This window comes from Moschus berezovskii, chromosome 20 (assembly GCF_049115385.1).
Source record: "Moschus berezovskii isolate FMDL1 chromosome 20, NW_MosBer_1.0, whole genome shotgun sequence".
Classification (NCBI taxonomy): domain Eukaryota; kingdom Metazoa; phylum Chordata; class Mammalia; order Artiodactyla; family Moschidae; genus Moschus; species Moschus berezovskii.
This window is the reverse complement of record NC_142479.1, coordinates 26,592,250-26,608,613: the sequence shown is the minus strand read 5'-3', so window position 1 is coordinate 26,608,613 and position 16,364 is coordinate 26,592,250. Positions and strand designations below refer to the sequence as shown.

Genomic DNA, 16,364 nt, shown 5'->3' with positions numbered 1-16,364 from the left:
TGAGGTGGCCTCAGTCCTAAAGCTCAGGTCAACCAGGAGAACAAAGGGAAAGGGAGCGTTGGGACTCATCTCTCTCCATCTACCCTGCCTCGGAACCCTCCTACTGATCAAAACCATTCAGAGGATAACATTCTCTCTGCCACCTTCTTGGGAAAACTTTCATAAATGGACTCAGGCCCAGCTTCTGCTTTTGTGTCTTCCTCCCACTCAGGGCTGAGGTGCTAACTCCAGGGGTATAGATGTGTTGAAGAATGCTCTCAAACATCCCTCTTGACTCAGTGATCTCAGCTTCCAACCACCAGGGTAGAGTTTTGAAGTCACACATGCTAAGTTGCTTCCTCTGCGACCTTATGGACCGTAGCCCACCAGGTTCTTCTGTCCATAGGATTCTCCAGGCAAGGATACTGGTCTGGGTTGCCATTCCCTACTCCAAGGGATCTTCCAGACCCAGGGATTGAACCTATGTCCCTTAGTCTCCTGCGTTGGCAGGTGGATTCTTTACCACTAGCGCCAAGCCCCACAGGAGCCTGTAAGGGGCAACCTTGTCCCTGTCCATGGTGCTGATGCAACAGCTGCTCTGGGAAAGAAGGGCTGTCTGGCAAGATTGGCTGAACCTCCAAAGGCGAAGCATCTCTCACCCCCTAGCTTCCTCTTCCTCGTCCCCCCCCAACCACCTTTCTGCATCACCACAGTCATAGAGTGGACTCAAGAGCTGGGGGTTCAGGTGCAGACCCTCTCATGTTTAATAACGTAAGAGTTGTGGAAGTGGGCCTGGCCAGAGAAGAGGGTGCAGGAATTGGGGGAGCTGTTTTGGGAGAGGGTAGCCCCACCATCCTGGAGTTGGAATACGACTCATGGGTTGCTTTTCTGCTCAACTGAGCAGATTGAATCTCTATTTGCTTTCTAACCTCTCCTGGCCAAGGCCCTGTATTGAGAGGAGGGACCTTCCCTTCTGTTCCTGCAGTTGGGAGTGCATGGGCATCTTTTCACTTCCCTCCTTGGGGTCAGGGAGGAGAAGCATCTTCTCAGACCCAGGACTCCTCCTCAGGTGAGAGGGGGACTGGATCGAGCTGCCAGGGCTCCTGGCCCTCCGAAGGAGGGGAGCTGGTCTCCAGTGGGGTGTCTGGCTCTTTCCTCTCCTCTCCGTCCTCCTCCTCCCCTGCCAAGGCTCCATCCATCAGGGTTGCCTCCCCTCCCCTGCTGCCCAGGGCTGCTCTCACCAGCCTGCCTTTGGGTGGTGCCCTGACTGGACCCAGGCGCAGGTAGGTCAATGGCTTGGGGATCCGTGATGGCCGCTTCTCAGGCCTGTGATCTCTTCGGGGCCGAATCCTGGGCCTCAGCTTCAGCTTGTAGATGGATGGGATTCTCTGGGGCTTCCGGAGTGTTCTTTTGCCCTTGCTTGGGCATGCCTTGGCTCTCTCAGAACTGGGGTCAGAGGGTGAAGGTGTGAGGGGCTCCAGGCTGGCAGACACTGTAGGGGCTGGGCAGTCCTGTCCCCCTTGGACCTTTGTCCAGATGCCCTTGGCACTTGGGTTTGCCGTTGTCCTCAGCCCACTCTCCTTGGCTCTCAGTTTCCCTGTGAGGCTTCCTGGACCTGCAGTTACAACTGGTGTAGGGGAGCCTGGAGGGGCTGCCTTCCAGGCTCCCAGGTCCACTTTAAGGAGGGGTGGGGGGCCCTGAATCAGCTCTTGGATGACTTTGTCATAAAGACCCCCAGGGTCAGGCCACCACCCACCCAGATTGGGCACGTAGACGCCGCTGCGAGGAATGACTACAGACCCAGCGCCCTGGGGGCGGGCACCCGCCATTCCTAGCAGCTTCATGTTGGTTGAAAGCTCCTCCTCAAGGCCATGATGGATGCCTTGTTCCTTGGTTCTGCCTGATGGAAAGGGGGTGCACCTCCCCTCCTGGTGCTGTGGGCCCAGGCCCCGGGGCCCTCGAGCCTCTGCTGTCAGCTGGAAGTCCAGCTTCAGGTCCTCCTGCCCCTCTTCCTCATGTCTGGACCCAGACAGGTCCCCAGTGATGGCCTTTAATGGAAGGGGGCCTCTCTCCAGTTCTGTGCTGGGACCTTCACTTGCAGTTCCTGCAAAGCCTCTTCCTGGAGTGGGGGGGCGTGCTGGGGGCAACCGGACAGAGATCTTGGTGGATCCTTTGACAGGGGATGGAGAGCAGACAGGTGCTGGCTCCCTGAGCTGCGAGGAAGCACCCTCAGCCTCACCCCAGGGTGGTTGCCTGGGGCCCGTGGGCTTGGATGAGTTGGGAGAACGAGGCAGGGGAGACAGTCCTCTTGCTGGCGTCCCTTTGGCCGTGGCCTCAGGGGCTCGGAGTCTCTGGGGGGTGGGGGTCCTGGCATGAGTTCCCCGGCTGTCCGTCCTGTCATGAACCGAAGATGTGGGAGTCCTCCCCCAGGGGGTTTCAGGGGGGTGTCTCTCCTCCCTCTTCCCCGAGGAGGTACACAGTGGGTCTTGGCCCCTGAGAGTGGGTGAGGACTGGGGGCTGGGTAGGTTGTCCCCAGCTGGCAGCTGCCTCTGAGATGGGGCGAGCGACTTCTCCTGGCACCTGAAAGGATGAATCATAAACTGCAGGATCATATAATCCAGTCCCCTGGCTCTGGGAAGGGATGGCCTTCTCCCAGCCAGAACTCCCAGGGCGTCAGACTTCATGTTGAATGAAGTAGACACTCCCTCTCCCCCATGACTGCCAGAGATGCTTCCTTAGAGCAGATACTGTTTAAGCCTGTTCCCCCCACCCCATTCCTTGGGGAACAGATAGAAAACAGCCTGGTCTGGGCCCCAAGTTGCTTCAGATCCCATGACTATAGGTCAGCAGTCTTGGGTGGAGAGGGTCTTCATTTCTGCTGTACCATGAAATGGACAGACAGGCCTTGGGTAAGTCTCTTCCTTTTATGGGACTCAGCCTCCTCATCTGTGAAATGGGATGATGTATGACATAAGTAGATGATCCTAAAGGTACTGGGTGCTTTTTTTAGGTTCTGAACACCTGAGGTACTGCTTGGATGGCTCACTGCTGGGAGACCTGCTCCCCTTATCTTGGGTTGGGGTGGCCTCTGGGGATGTGGACTCCAAATCAGGAAAGGGCCCTGCCCTGTCCCTCCCCAGTACCTCAGCAATGATGCTGTCTCTCTGAGGATCCCTGGGCGGGCTCTCTGCTCACGGTGGGGTCTGGGGGAAGAGACGGCAGGGGGCCTCAGCTTTCGACCTGAAGAGGTGTATGTCTTCCAGTCCACCGGGGGCAGTGGGCTCTGGGAGCGGCTGATGGTCATCGTAGGCTGGGGCTGCGAGGGCCTGTCCTGCACCCTCACTTCATGCTGCACAGGGTGGGCAGGGGGCTGCAGGAAGCTGCCTGTCTTGTGTGCTACCAACATAGACCCCAGAGAGAGGAGAGGAGGAAAGGGTTAAACTCCTGCTGATGGGGTTCACAGTTCCATCTCCCAGCTGCTCCCCACCCTAAATCCCACATTCAGAGACTCTGGGACCCACTGTGACAGTGATAACACCAGAATTTCCTCACGGGAGGAGTTTAGGGTATGAAATCTGGTTGGAGGGCCCAGGTGGGGGACTTGCTTAAAGCTGCATTTGTATTGCAAGTTCACATCCTTTACTTAGATTGCATGCTTATTTGGGATGTCTTGAGGTGCTGATGGAGATTAAGGGAAGACCAAAGACCCTTCCAAGTCTTGCTTGGTGCCTCCATCAGAGCCAAACCTAAACTCAGCCGACATGTTGCTGCTGCTGCTGCTGCTAAGTCGCTTCAGTCGTGTCCGACTCTGTGCGACCCCACAGACGGAAGCCCGCGCCAGTGACCAAATGCTGATTTTGAGTGTTTGGCTTTGGCGTCATCTTGTGGTGTAAACTGGTACTACACCATGGCTGCCCGGGTTTTCCCCCCAAGTGCTGAGATGCCACCCACACCAGTACCTTCTACGGCACCTTTCTCCATCGCCTCGAACACCTCTTGCCCCTACCTCCCGCCTCTGCTCCTGGCCTCCCAACCCAGAGTCATAGGGAAGGGGCTCTCAGGGGACTCACAGAGGGACGTGCACCGGCAGGGGTCATGTTTGTCCAGATAGTGACCAAGTGTGTCCCAGCCGCCCCCCACACGCACCATCACGTGGTTCCGGAGGATCTGCAGGGGGCAAGGGTGAGGTGGAGGGCAGGGTGAGTTTGTCCCCTCTCCCTGGACCAGCCTGTGGGCCTTCGGCCCAAGCTCGCATCCATGCACACACACATGTGTGTGTGGTTGCAGCCCGAGACCCTTCTGTGACTGGCGTTGAATCACACATGTCAAGGGTGGAGGCCAAGCTGACAAACGGCAAGTTGCCCCACAGAGAGACACAGGACCTCACAAGCACTGGGTCGTCTGGCCCCGGACTCTCGTCTCTCTCTTCACCAGGAAGGGGTTCAGACCTGCACCCGTTTGTATCAGAAACAGGGCCCTGGCTTTGCTCTGTGGTGTGTGTTTAAAGAGTTCGCGGGAGTCCTGGCCTAACTCCACTCCTGGTCACGTAGTCTCTTCAGGCCTCCACTTCCTCAGAGGAAACAAGGTGCTACAGTCCTTCCCCACCTACTTCACAGGGCTCTTGGCTCAGGCTGCGGGGCGAGGGTCCAGGGAGCTGGCTCTGCCCCCAGGGGCGGCCTGGCCCAGGGAGAAGTCTTAGCCGTGCCCCTGGGCACAGGCTCTTACTGATGAGGGGGCCAGGTATGGGCAGGGGGCTCACAGGGGGCACAGGCCAGACCCGTACTAGCATCAGAACGCCCGTGCTCAGAAGCTGCATGTGGGCGGTGGCCCGTGGCTGGGCCATACAGGGGGCACAGACTTGGGGGGCTGGGTCTCAGGACCCTTGCTGTGACCAAGCCTGTGGGTGGGAAAGTGGGCATACCCTTCATCCCCACTTCTGCCTGAAGACCCCCCTCCCGAACTAGGCTGAGGTGGGGGTAGATGGGGGTGGGGGCTGTTTCTAACTGCCCTAATGGGAGCAGGGAACATGCTTGCCAGCTTTGCCAGGAATCTTCTGGAATTCCCAGAAGGAGAGAGGGAAAGCCTTCTGATGGATAACTAGGGGTGGATGGTGATCTCCTTTCCTCACTTTCAGGCCTAGGTAAAGTCCCATCACAGGACGCCAGATCCTGCTGACCCCCCGGGCTCCCTCCACCCCCCCCCACTCCCAAAATTTACCCGAATGAAGATAAGGGTGTTGGAATCTCCCACGCGGTACTTCCCTTCTGACACCTTGACCATGGAGAACTGAACCGGGCATGTGCAGTGGCTCACCAGGCTCTGAACCTGCGGGCGGTCAGTGGGCAGTGAGTTCAGCCCTCCCCTCTTGGGTTCAGGAACCCAAGCTCCCCTTGAACTCCTGGTCAAACTTAATGGGCCACCTGCCTGCCCCCCCGGACCCCAGCCCCAAGGCTTCTGCAGAGTCAGGACTGGGGGCTGACAAGCAAGAAGAGAAGGCTTTTAATGATTCAAGGAGAACAAGACCTTGAGTGGTGACCTATGGCTCAGTGCTCTCCTGGGTCAGTTGACAGGGGCCGAGGATTGTGATGGTTAAGGCGGACCTTGGGGTCTGACTGCCTCCCCCGCACTATATACCTTGGGCAGATGAAGAAACCTCCCTGAGCTCGATTCCTTGGCGGTGGAAGTGGATAGTCGTTCCCAGCTCACTCCCACCCCAGGACCCGCTGTTTGGGACACAGGCCGAGCGCTTCACGTGCACAGGCTCACCTAAGACCCACAGCGGTCGTGGATGGTAGGCATGGGAAAGGTGCATCCCCACCGTACAGAAAAGGGAACCGAGGCATAGAGAGGGCAAATAATCTGCCCCAAAGTCACAGAGCCGCAAAGCAGTGAACTAAGACTTGAATCAAGCCGTCAGAGAGGGTGCTGGCGTCTGGCTTTGTAACCACCGGCCCACGGGGTTTAAACGAGAGAGGTCTAGGGTGCTGGATTCCTAATGGCACAGAGTGGACACGACTGAACTAAAAACCACCGGGTGGGGGAGTGTCGGGGTGGGGCCTGGCGCGGGGGAGGGGCCGGGGGCGGGGCCTGCAGGGGCGGGACCGGGGGCGGGACCGGGGCGGGGCGATGGGCGGGGCCAAGTCCTCACCATCTGGTCCAGGTCGCGGAAGTGGCAGGGCCCGCGCGCTGGGGGCTCCGGCGGCAGGGTGTCGGGCGGGGGCAGGGCCCGCTCCAGCCGCAGCTCCTCATCGATCTCCTCCTCCAGCCGCACCAGGGTGGGCGCCGCGACGCCGAAGCGCCAGGCCCGGCGGCCCAGCTCCAGCAGGCACAGCACTACGTTCTTCACGTTCTTGCGCAACACCAGGTCCTCCGTCTCGAACATCAGCACCTCTGGCCCGGGGCGAGAGGAGGGTAGGCAGCCTGAGCCCGCTGGAGAGAGCGCAGCGCGTGGCAGAGACCTGCTGCTGCTGCTAAGTCACTTCAGTCGTGTCCGACTCTGTGTGACCCCATAGACGGAAGCCCACCAGGCTCCCCCGTCCCTGGGATTCTCCAGGCAAGAACACTGGAGTGGGCCACCCTAAATCCGGGCGGGGGTGGGGCTGAGAAGCTGGCATGGGATGGGGGTTAGCATCTCAGGATCTTGGCGTCAGGCCAGTCCCTCGGAGGGGTCGTGGCAGAATTGCTCGGGTACTGCGTGCAGAGCAGGTGGCCGCCTAATAGAAGTGGGGGCGGGAAGAGGGGACGCAGCCAAGAGAAGGAACCCAGTTCCACCTGCCCTTCTCTCTGCTCTGTATGCCAGGATGGGTTCAGCAGGAAGAAGCACCCAGGCCTGTCACTTGCGGTAACCACCAGGTACCCCAGACTCAACCCCCAAGCCCATGCATAACCTGGCAGGGTGGAGTACAGCCTCCAGAGTCGGGCTGCAAGCTTGGAATCCCGACGCTCCCACCCACCGGCTGCATGACCCTGGGCTAGTCCCAGCCTCAGTCTCCGCTTCTGTAAAATGGGAATGCAATCTGTTTCATGGGGTTGTAGTGGGGATAGCTATATGTCTGCAGTCAGTGTCTGGCCTGTGGTAAGTGCCCCATAAAACACTAGCCTTTATCAAGGCCTCAAGCCTGCTCCATACTGTTGCGGCCACCATCTAGTGGGCGGGGCCTGACCCCTCACTCTGCCCCATCCCCAAGGCCTGGTGAGCATTCAGTTTCATCCCTGCCACTGGGTTCAGAGCCAAGGTGATGAGGGAGGCTAATATGTCACTGCCTGAGTCCCGAAAGCCCGAGCAAGACTGGCTGGGGTCCACTTGCCTCCTCTCCACTCCACCGCAGCCAAAACACATGCCTTCTCCGGGCCCCCTCTGCCTAGAACTCCCTGCCCACCAAACTTCTATTTATTCCCGAAGACTCAGCTCAAATCTCCATTCTCTATTGGGTCTTTCTAGGCCTCATCGGGTGGCTGTTTCCTCCCATCTCCCCAGCACAGAAGCTCTACTTGAGTTTCTTTCAGTTGGGCTGTAATTTATACATCTTTTCAGCTGTCTCTCTTGGGCCACAACTTCTTTTAGTTCTGGTTCTCAGTCCTCTCAGCACTCACTGCCCAGCCCTGTGTGTGACCACAAAGAGACAGGTGCTGGAATCATTCATTCAACGCATTGATTTATTGGGGATTTACTACAAGATGGGGAAACTGAAGCATGAAAAGGAATGAGAAACTTGCTCAAGGCAAATCTGGAAGGACCCCTGACCCCCGACAGCCTGAGCCTCAGAGAGGAGATGGATGCCTGGCAGAAGAAGGATCTTGGTGGGGGAGGTGGGGGAACCCAGGGGGATTACCTTGGATGCCCATCTCCTTGCGACACCACTGGATAAAGTTGGAGATGTTGTCCCGGGCCTGGAAAGTGCGAGGCTGGGCGGCTTCGTTACAGGAAACCCCAGCCCGGGGCAGAGGAAGCCTCTGGGCTTGGGCAGGTGTCTCAGCCAGGAAGGCCAGGGCGGCCTCGGTGATGGCGTTGGCATGCTGGCACAGCACCAGGCCTGTCTCCAGCACCTGCAGGAAGTTGGCTGCACTGATGTCCAGTCCGTAGAGATCCCGAAGCCACTCAGCCAGGTCCTCCTTCATGGCTTCTAGGTACTGCTCGCTGGACTTAAAGGGCTGGATGCTGCGTACCAGAGGCCCCGGGGTCCCAGGTCTCCTCCTGCTGGGCCGAGGCTGGGACATGGCCGGGCTGGGCACCTCCACTATGCCGCAGCTGCGTCTTCACTCCTGCCACCTGTGGGGCCTTGGCAGGTTCCCCCTGACTCAGGGGTCCCCTTCCACCCTCTGAGAGCCTGGGACGGCTTTGCTACTTGCGTCTGCCTTTGGCCACCACCACCGTCGCCAGTGGGCTGGGCCAGGCCGGGCCCCCACCCCCTGACATTCTTCAGTCCCTGCCAGAACTTTCCTACTTGCTAGCCCTGAAGAGGCCTCACTCCCCAGCTGCCCAATCTGCTCAGAGGTCGCTGGCTCCCAGGATAGATGGAGGGGAAGACACTCCTCTCCCCCCTAGGCCAGACAGGCCACACTAGCTGCCTCCCACCCCCACCAGCCGGCCCGGAGTCTGGCTGTCTGTGGGCCTCTCCACTTTGCTTTCCTCTCCTTGGAGACCAGCGGCTGCTACAAACACTCCTTGTTAACCCTTCCCAGCATCAGCTGGTCTGGGGCCCAAGGAGCCAAGAAGAGGCTGGGGCTGGCTTATGGCTCCCTTGGTCAACCCCGGTAGAGGCTTTTGGGAAATGGGAGGAGGGGAGCAGGGCCAGCAGGTGCCGTGCCCCTCAGAGTTCAGTGAGCACTGTCTTGTAGTGGTGAAATAGACACAGCCATGGAGTCCAGAGCCACGAGTCTGGCTTGGACTCTTTCCTGAATCCCCTTGTGACCTTCACATACTGTCTTTTCTGTGCCTTTGTTTGCCTCACCTGTGAAATGGGAATGATAATATCTCCCTCTCGGGGGCGTTGTGAGGAAGAGAGGATTCGTGGATGTGGGAAGTCTCCGACTGTCAGGACTGAGGGGTCCCAGCTTCATCCAGCAGCTCTGGCTGTGTGCCGTGATCCCCGCCTTCTCTGGAGAACCCGCTCCATCCCCCACTCTACCCACATGACTCCTCCAGAGCGGGCTGTCAGCCACAGTTCCTCCTCCATGGCCACAGGGATGCATGCATTCAACAATATTTCCTGCAGACCTGCTGTGTGCCGTGCGCTATTATAGTGCGTGAGGATGTAGCTGTAGGGGCTTCCCTTGTGGCTCAAACGGTAAAGAACCTGCCTGCAATGTGGGAGACCTGGGTTTGGTCCCTGGGTCGGGACGATCCCCTGGAGAAGGGAACGGCTACCCATTCCAGTATTCTTGTCTGGAGAATTCCATGAACTGAGGAGGCTGGTGGGCTATATTCCGTGGGGTCTCAAAGAGTCAGACTGAGCAACTCACATTTTCACTTTTCATGTAGCTGTAAGTGAAGCCTCCGTCCTGACGGAGGCTGCTTACATGATGGTGGGTGATGGATGATAGATAAACATATGAATCTGTGGTGAGTCAGATGGTGATAAATACCAGGGAGAAAACAGAAAGAGTACAGGAGATGGGGTGGGGGTGGGGGATTTTCTATAAGGTGGCTAGGAAAGACTTCACTGATACGGTGATATTTGAGCAGGGACTTGAGAGAAGCGAGGAAGCAAGCCCTGCAGATGTCTGCTGGAAGGGTACCCTGGCAGAAGGAACAGCCAGGGCAAATGCTCCAGGTGGGGGAATTCCCTGGTGGTCCAGTGGTTAGAGCTCAGCACTTCCTCTGCGGGGGCCCAGGGTTCAACCCCTGCTTGGGGAACGAAGATCCTGAAGCCTTGTGCTGTGACAAACAGACAACCCAAAAAAAACTCCAGGCAGGAGGATACTTGATATATCTCAGGAGTAGCAATGACAGGTAGAATATGAGGAAGAGGGAAATAGGGTCTCTGTATAGGACTTTGCTTTACCTTTTGGAAAGTAATTTTCTTTCAGTTACCTTCTAAAGGCATCAAGATAATGATTGCTGTACCCATTTCATGGATGAGGGAATAAGAAAACTGAAGCTGGTAGGAGGCCTGAGTCCCTCAGTATATGGATGGACCTTTCCATGGGGTTGACTGAGTGTCATCATGACATGACAGTGGGCTTTCTCCAGAGAGACGGAGCAAGACAGAAGCCACAGGGTCTTTTATTACGTAGCCTTGAAAGTCGCACTCCGTCACTTCCCACAACATCCTATCAATGACCCAGGTCGGCCTTATTTCGTATGGGAAGGGGCTACAACAGCGTGACTACCAGGCGACAAGGGTCATTGGGAGCCATTCTAGAGGCTGGTTACCCCCAAGACAGAGGAGCTGTTTCTTTTCCTTTCTTGCTAATAGGATCCTATTTTGTGTAGGTATTATTCATGGGTAGAGTTTTCTTGAAGTTAGGGAAGATGGGCCCAGCCCCAAAGAGAGAACCTGTCAAGTCTTCCAGCCATTCTGTGAGCTCTCACTGCTCTTTAAATTAGACAGAGTAAGCTTTTGAACTTTCCAATCAAGAACCAAGGTGGCTAGGGGCTTCCCTGGTGGTCCAGTGGTTGGGAATCTTTCTGGCAATGCCAATGCAGGGGATATAAGTTCAATCCCTGGTCTGTGAACTGAGATCCTCCATGCTGCGGGGCAACTAAGCCAGCAGGCCAAACTACCGAAGCCTGTGCTCCCTAGAGCCTGTGCTCTGCAACAAGAGAAGTCACTGCAAGGAGAAGCTTCTGCTCTGCAAGGAAGAGTAGCCCCCCTACTTGCTGCAACTAAAGAGAGCCTGGGCGCGGCACCAAAGACCCAGCACAGCCATAAATAATAAATTTAAAAAAGAGAACCAAGGTGGCTATAAGCTCCTTTAGTAAATGTAAGAATATTCAGGTTTGGGGAGAAGACCGTTGTCCATGGGTCTTTCCTATTTTTTGCATGTCTTCCAAGCATAGCATATTAAAAAGCAGAGACATTACTTTGCCAACCAAGGTCCGTCTTGTCAAGGCTATGGTTTTTCCCGTGGTCATGTATGGATGTGAGAGTTGGACTGTGAAGAAAGCTGAGCGCCAAAGAATTGATGCTTTTGAACTGTGGTGCTGGAGAAGGCTCTTGAGAGTCCCTTGGACTGCAAGGAGATCCAACCAGTCCATTCTAGAGGAGATCAATCCTGGGTGTTTATTGGAAGGACTGATGCTGAAGCTGAAACTCCAATACTTTGGCCACCTCATGCAATGAGTTGACTCACTTGAAAAGACTCTGATGCTGGGAGGGATTGGGGGTGGGAGGAGATGGGGACAACAGAGAATGAGATGGACGGATGGCATCACCAACTCGATGGACATGAGTTTGAGTGATCTCCGGGAGCTGGTGATGGACAGGGAGGCTGGCGTGCTGCGATTCATGGGGTCGCAAAGAGTCGGACACGACTGAGCGACTGAACTGAACTGAACTGAACAAGCAGAGGTGTTTCAAAGGTGTTTATACAGTGAAAAACCTTGGAAGATACAGTGTCTTCTTCCGGAGTAAAAGACAGGTTTGGTTACTACCCAGTATAAAAAAATTAGGGTTCCCTAAGCTCAGGTTCCTCTTATAATGCAAACCACTGCATATGCAGGTACTTATCTAGCACCCGTGGGACAGTGGGCCAAGAGAAAATGACACAGGTATGCCGAGGCTGCTGCGCCATCACTAATGAGGTCTTTTATCTCTAACCCAAGAGTCTCGTGTGTTTTGCCAGCACCTAGAAAAATACAGTGGGTTAACTTGCTAGCTGGCACATAGGGTAAAATTTTAGATTCTTTACAGTTCTTCACAGTGTTACCCCCTCGAGATTCTTGGAGGCTGGTCTGCCCTCTTTGTTCTACATCCCACCAAACTGCCTCCACCAAACTGGGAGATGCCTGAAGGAAGAGACCCATGCCCCCACTTCAGACCTGGTTGGAGCACCATGTCATGTTCCCCTAACAGACTGGGATCTCCTTGACTTCAGCAACTGTATCACATCAGATGCAGGCTCTCCAGACCTGGGCTTGCATCCTCTGCCCCTCTGAATACCACTGACTCTGCTACCACACCCCACTGTCGGGCCGGGCAAAGGAGTTTCCCAGGTTTCTATTTTGTTCCTTTCCTGAGCCCCAGCTTTCACACACACATACCGAACACCCAGAAGCTACCCCTGGCTCTTACCCAAGCCCTGCTTCCTATAACTTGACACCTGTGTCCTCTGCTCCTTGGAGCTAAGGCAATGAGCTGGAGGTGGGTGGGGTAGGGAGCAGGGATGAGGAAGGATGGGGATTGAACTGAAAGGGAAGGGGAGAAAATAGTGATGCCGATAGACATAATGCTTTACGTGTTTTCAGTGGGCCAGGTTAAACTCTGGTACTGCATGACTCTGACACACAGAAAAAGAGACAGAGGGTCAGAAAGATAATTTACTAACACTCAGATTTTACATTTATGTGGTAGAGCTGGGAATTGACCCCAGTCTGTGGGGGGCCAAAGTCACTCTGTACCTGTGTGCGTGAGTCCGACTCTTTGCGACCCTGTGGACTGTGTGTAGCTCACCAGCCTCCCCTGTCCATGGGCTTCTCCAGGCAAGAATACTGGAATGGGTTTCCATGCCCTCCTCCAGGGGATCTTTCTGACACAGGGATGGAACCGTTCCACTATGTCTCCTGCATTGGCAGGCGGGTCCTTTACCACTAGTGCCACTTGGAAAGCCCCAAAGTTACTCTCTGTCCCTTTTAATACCTTCCCAAGAGAGAAGGTTGGGTTTGGAATGAAAGTTCTAGAAAAGGCAGTTATTCTGCGGGTGGAATCCTATGGGCAGCTGAGATTCTAGCCCCGCCCCCTTGTAATCCAGCAGAGGCCCTAGAGACCAGACCAAGCTCTATGGGAACTCTGTCCCATCCCTCTGCCTGATCAGGGGAAGAGGGCATCACGACTTTGGGGAGAATGGATAAACACGGTGAGTGGGGCTGCAGGACGGGTCTCTTGACCCCAGGGTGGACCAACAAGCTCATCACCATGGCAACCCCAGAGTAGAAGTCCAGCCTTTTCTCAGTTACCCATCCATATACAAGCCCTCTCCTCTCTCTTTTCTGAATATTCTTGACATCTCTCTCATCTTCATCTGTTGCTGTTTGGATCTTCGTCTTCTCTGACCTGGACCACTGTAATGACTCCTACATGGGTCTCTGTCTGTCTCCTTCTGTGAGAGGAAACATCCTGAAGGATGCTCTGAGCACATCCCTGTGTCAAGATATCCAGAGGCTTCCCAACTGCTGAAGGACAGAGTTCAAGCTCCACAGCCTGTCCCCCAAAGCCCCAACCTCCCTCTCCAATTCCTCATCCTTCCCACATATCCCCAGCACCCCTTCCTGGCTGTGCCCTAGGTCTGGCCTTTCACAGTCAGAAGTCTAAATGTGTTTTCCTAAATAAAATTACAGTTGAACTTGGGGACTGCCTGGGAGGCCAGTGGTTAGGACTCTGTACTTCCACTGCAGGGGGCACAGATTTGATCCCTGATCTGGGAACTAAGATCCCACAAGCCATGTGGCTTGGCCAGAAAAAAAAAAATACGGTGGATCTTGTTTCTCCACCTATAGCAATACCAAGAACTGGTAGAATCTCTGAAAAAACTTTCTTTTTGGAAAGCTTTCAAAAGTCTTGGCTGAAATTCAAAGGCCCCTCTCTTACCTGCCTCATCACCTACCAGACAGTGTCAGGAAGCAGCAGGACATGATGTGGTTAGCCAGGTGACTACATGCAGTTGGTGTTCAGTCCATGTGGGCTGGAACACTAACTTTATTATCATTCCCCTGTTTCCAGCCTCTTTAGACAAGATGGGCAGGGATCAATGGAAAATTTTCTAGACCTTTCTAGGGAAAACCCCAGGAGCTGTGTCTTCCCTGCCCTCCTCCTTTTTTTTTCCTTGCAAGTCTAGCTCCCCAGATCCAGCAGACCGCAGGGTGCACGGTGGGGCTGGGCCTGTGTCTGCTGAATGAGTGGTGGACACCTCCTGGTAGGTTACTTTCAGGTCAGCCCAGGAACTTCCCGCCTGCCAGGACTGCTGCTTGGGATTGTGGAGTTTGTGCCCTGAACAGCAAGGGGGAGGATCAGGGGTGGCTGAAATCCAACCGGCAAGGTTGGGGTCAAGCCTGGAAGGAAGAATAGAAGCCTTTTCCTAATTGGTCTTCCCGGCATGTGTGTGTGTGGGGGGGGGGTAGGGGTGGATTTCCACTTAGTCCGCCCATACCGGCCACTTTTCTGGATTGTTCTGCGCATCGGAGGCGCCCTTTCCTAATCGTGCAGAGGCGCTGTGCGCTCTCCTGCTTGCCTACCCCATCGCAAGTGACGCTGGGCTTTCTTAAGGCAAGGCCCATTTTGAAGAAGGAAATCCCGTTCCATGCAGAAAACAAAATATAGATAACCACCTATTAAAATTCCAATCGGGGCACGTCCTGATTCTTGACTGCTGCACAGACATCAGTCCCCACCCCGGGCCAATTAGAAGGAAGCGGACAATGAACCACCATTCCCGGGCTCATGCCTCATTGCACTTGCTTGTTGCTGGCTTCCCCCTCCACGCCCCAGCCCTGGGCCAGGCGCTTCACACAAACTCCATCTGATACCTGCTTTTCAGTAACTCTTGAGATGGGCACTGTTTCCTCTCCATTTTACAGATGGGGAAACGGAGCTTGACAGAAGCGACCAGACTTGCCCCGAACCTTCTTCAGCTGGGAAGTTCAGGAACCTAGGAAATCAGGCCCCTCTTTGCCCAGAAAATCCTGCACACTCTGGAAACCCTCTCTTGGAATCTTGCTGGCCCCGCGCATCTCACGCACGTCCTTCGGGCGCCTGCCTTTTTTTGGGGGTCGGGTTAGGCGCCACAGTCAGGGTACCAGGGAAGGCCCTTCACTGATCTCTCCCACCCCCCAACACCCGTGCAGGCGTGAAGGCCCCCTTGTGGAGGAAGAAGGAGCTGGAGGAGCCCCGGGCCAGGGAGGCAGAGGCGGAGGCCGAAGCCGCGGAGGAGGAGTCGGAATCGGAGTCGGAGTCGGACGAGGAGAGGCCGCCGGAGGAGAGCGCGGCCGAGGGCGAGGCCAAGGCCGGCGGGGAGGCGGAGGGCGGCGAGGGCCGTGAGCGGGGCTCGGTGTCGTACTACCCGCTGCGCCAGGAGTCCAGCACCCAGCAGGTGGCGCTGCTGCGGCGCGCCGACAGCGGCTTCTGGGGGTGGTTCAGCCCCCTGGCGCTGCTCGGCGGCCTAGCCGCGCCGGCCGACAGGTGAGGGCGCGCCCCGCGGCGGGGGCGGGATGCGCGGGGCGCCCGGCGCGGTGCCCTGAGCGCCCCGGTCCCCGCCCGCAGGAAGCGGAGCCCTCCCGAGGAGCCTTGCGTGCTGGAGACGCCCCGGCGGCGGCCGCGCAGCGGGGGCTGCGCGCGCTGCGAGATCCTTTTCTGCAAGAAGTGCAGGAACTTGCACAGCTCGCCGAGCTACGTGGCGCATTGCGTTCTGGAGCACCCGGACCTGGGGAAGGCGCGGCCTGCCCACAGCGGCCCCTGAGCGCCAACCCCAACCCCACCACTCCCGGCCTCTGTAGCCCTCCATCCTCGCCTCCATCCCAGCTGCCCGCAACCCTCCCCTCTCTTCCCCGACATCGATCACGTGCCGGAGAGCCGCCCTTCCAGGGCGCCCCCCCTCTTGGCGCAAACCAGCAGGCGCATCCCCGATGGGGCGGCCCCACCTGTCATCAGTGCGGAGCCCAACATCATCACCTGGAGGTCCGTTCCTGCAACAAGAGCCTCCCTGGTCAGCACGCGGTGCCCGTTACCCACCTGACTCCCGTCCCCTGCCCACAGCCCTCTCACTTGTCTCTTGGGTATTTCAGATTCCTTCTGGCCCGGTGGGCAGAGGCATCTCCTTAAGTAAATAACTCCCTCTGGGAAACTTGCTCCTCCCCTCAAATCCTCCAATAAAGCCTCTGATCCAAGTGTCAGTGCCTGGAGGGGTGAGGACCCTGGTGAGCGTGATAAACATCAACCCTCCTTGCCCTTTCCTCGGGTTCAAGCCAGAGGGAAAAGGGCAGGCGGAGAGCCTCCTCCCTGCAGCTCCGGGCGGAGCCAAGTCCTTGCAGCCAAGGGCAGTCAAAGGCCATTCTCCCCACCGCGCGCCGAGAAGAAAAAAGGCAGGCTCCGCGCCAGGAGTGCCCACTGGGAGCTGAGGGCTGAAGCTGGCCGGACCTTCCTCCCCTCCCGCGGGAAGGCCGCTCTGACCGCGGTCAGTGTGTGCGCCAAGGAGGCCCTGGCAGGTGTGGAGCGCGCAGGACTAGAGAGTTA

At 56.7% G+C, this 16,364-nt stretch overlaps 2 protein-coding genes across 3 annotated transcripts; one reads left to right on the top strand and one right to left on the bottom strand.

Moving 5' to 3' along the window:
- Window positions 1-727: 727 nt before the first annotated feature.
- On the bottom strand, window positions 728-8,677 carry GAS2L2 (growth arrest specific 2 like 2). 2 transcript variants are annotated; one of them, XM_055395802.2, is made up of 7 exons: window positions 8,146-8,677; window positions 7,812-8,025; window positions 6,128-6,369; window positions 5,197-5,304; window positions 4,050-4,146; window positions 3,123-3,375; window positions 728-2,559 (listed from the first exon to the last, which is right to left on the bottom strand). In XM_055395802.2, exons 1-7 carry the CDS (start codon window positions 8,194-8,196, stop codon window positions 1,026-1,028), a joined length of 2,499 nt encoding a protein of 832 aa, XP_055251777.2. In that variant the 5' UTR covers window positions 8,197-8,677; the 3' UTR covers window positions 728-1,025. The 2 variants fall into 2 exon arrangements, with proteins under 2 accessions (XP_055251777.2, XP_055251770.2); XM_055395795.2 differs by having other exon boundaries at window positions 7,812-8,677.
- A 4,306-nt stretch (window positions 8,678-12,983) lies between these two features.
- Window positions 12,984-16,035, top strand: PGBDF (plakoglobin binding and degradation factor). Its single transcript, XM_055395782.2, has 3 exons — window positions 12,984-12,996; window positions 14,981-15,314; window positions 15,396-16,035. The coding sequence occupies exons 1-3, from the start codon at window positions 12,984-12,986 to the stop codon at window positions 15,589-15,591; spliced, it is 543 nt and encodes a 180-aa protein (XP_055251757.1). The 3' UTR covers window positions 15,592-16,035.
- The last annotated feature ends 329 nt before the right edge of the window (window positions 16,036-16,364 follow it).

Excerpts from the sequence above, each read along its gene's own strand:
- GAS2L2 (XM_055395795.2), bottom strand. The coding sequence starts at position 8,196 with ATGTCCCAGCCTCGGCCCAGCAGGAGGAGACCTGGGACCCCGGGGCCT. Across the intron at positions 6,370-7,811 it reads CAAGGAGATGGGCATCCAAG|AGGTGCTGATGTTCGAGACG; the intron begins GTAATCCCCCTG and ends GCCCCGGGCCAG. Across the intron at positions 2,560-3,122 it reads GAGACAGCATCATTGCTGAG|GTGCCAGGAGAAGTCGCTCG; the intron begins GTACTGGGGAGG and ends TCATCCTTTCAG.
- PGBDF (XM_055395782.2), top strand. Across the intron at positions 15,315-15,395 it reads CTAGCCGCGCCGGCCGACAG|GAAGCGGAGCCCTCCCGAGG; the intron begins GTGAGGGCGCGC and ends CCCCGCCCGCAG.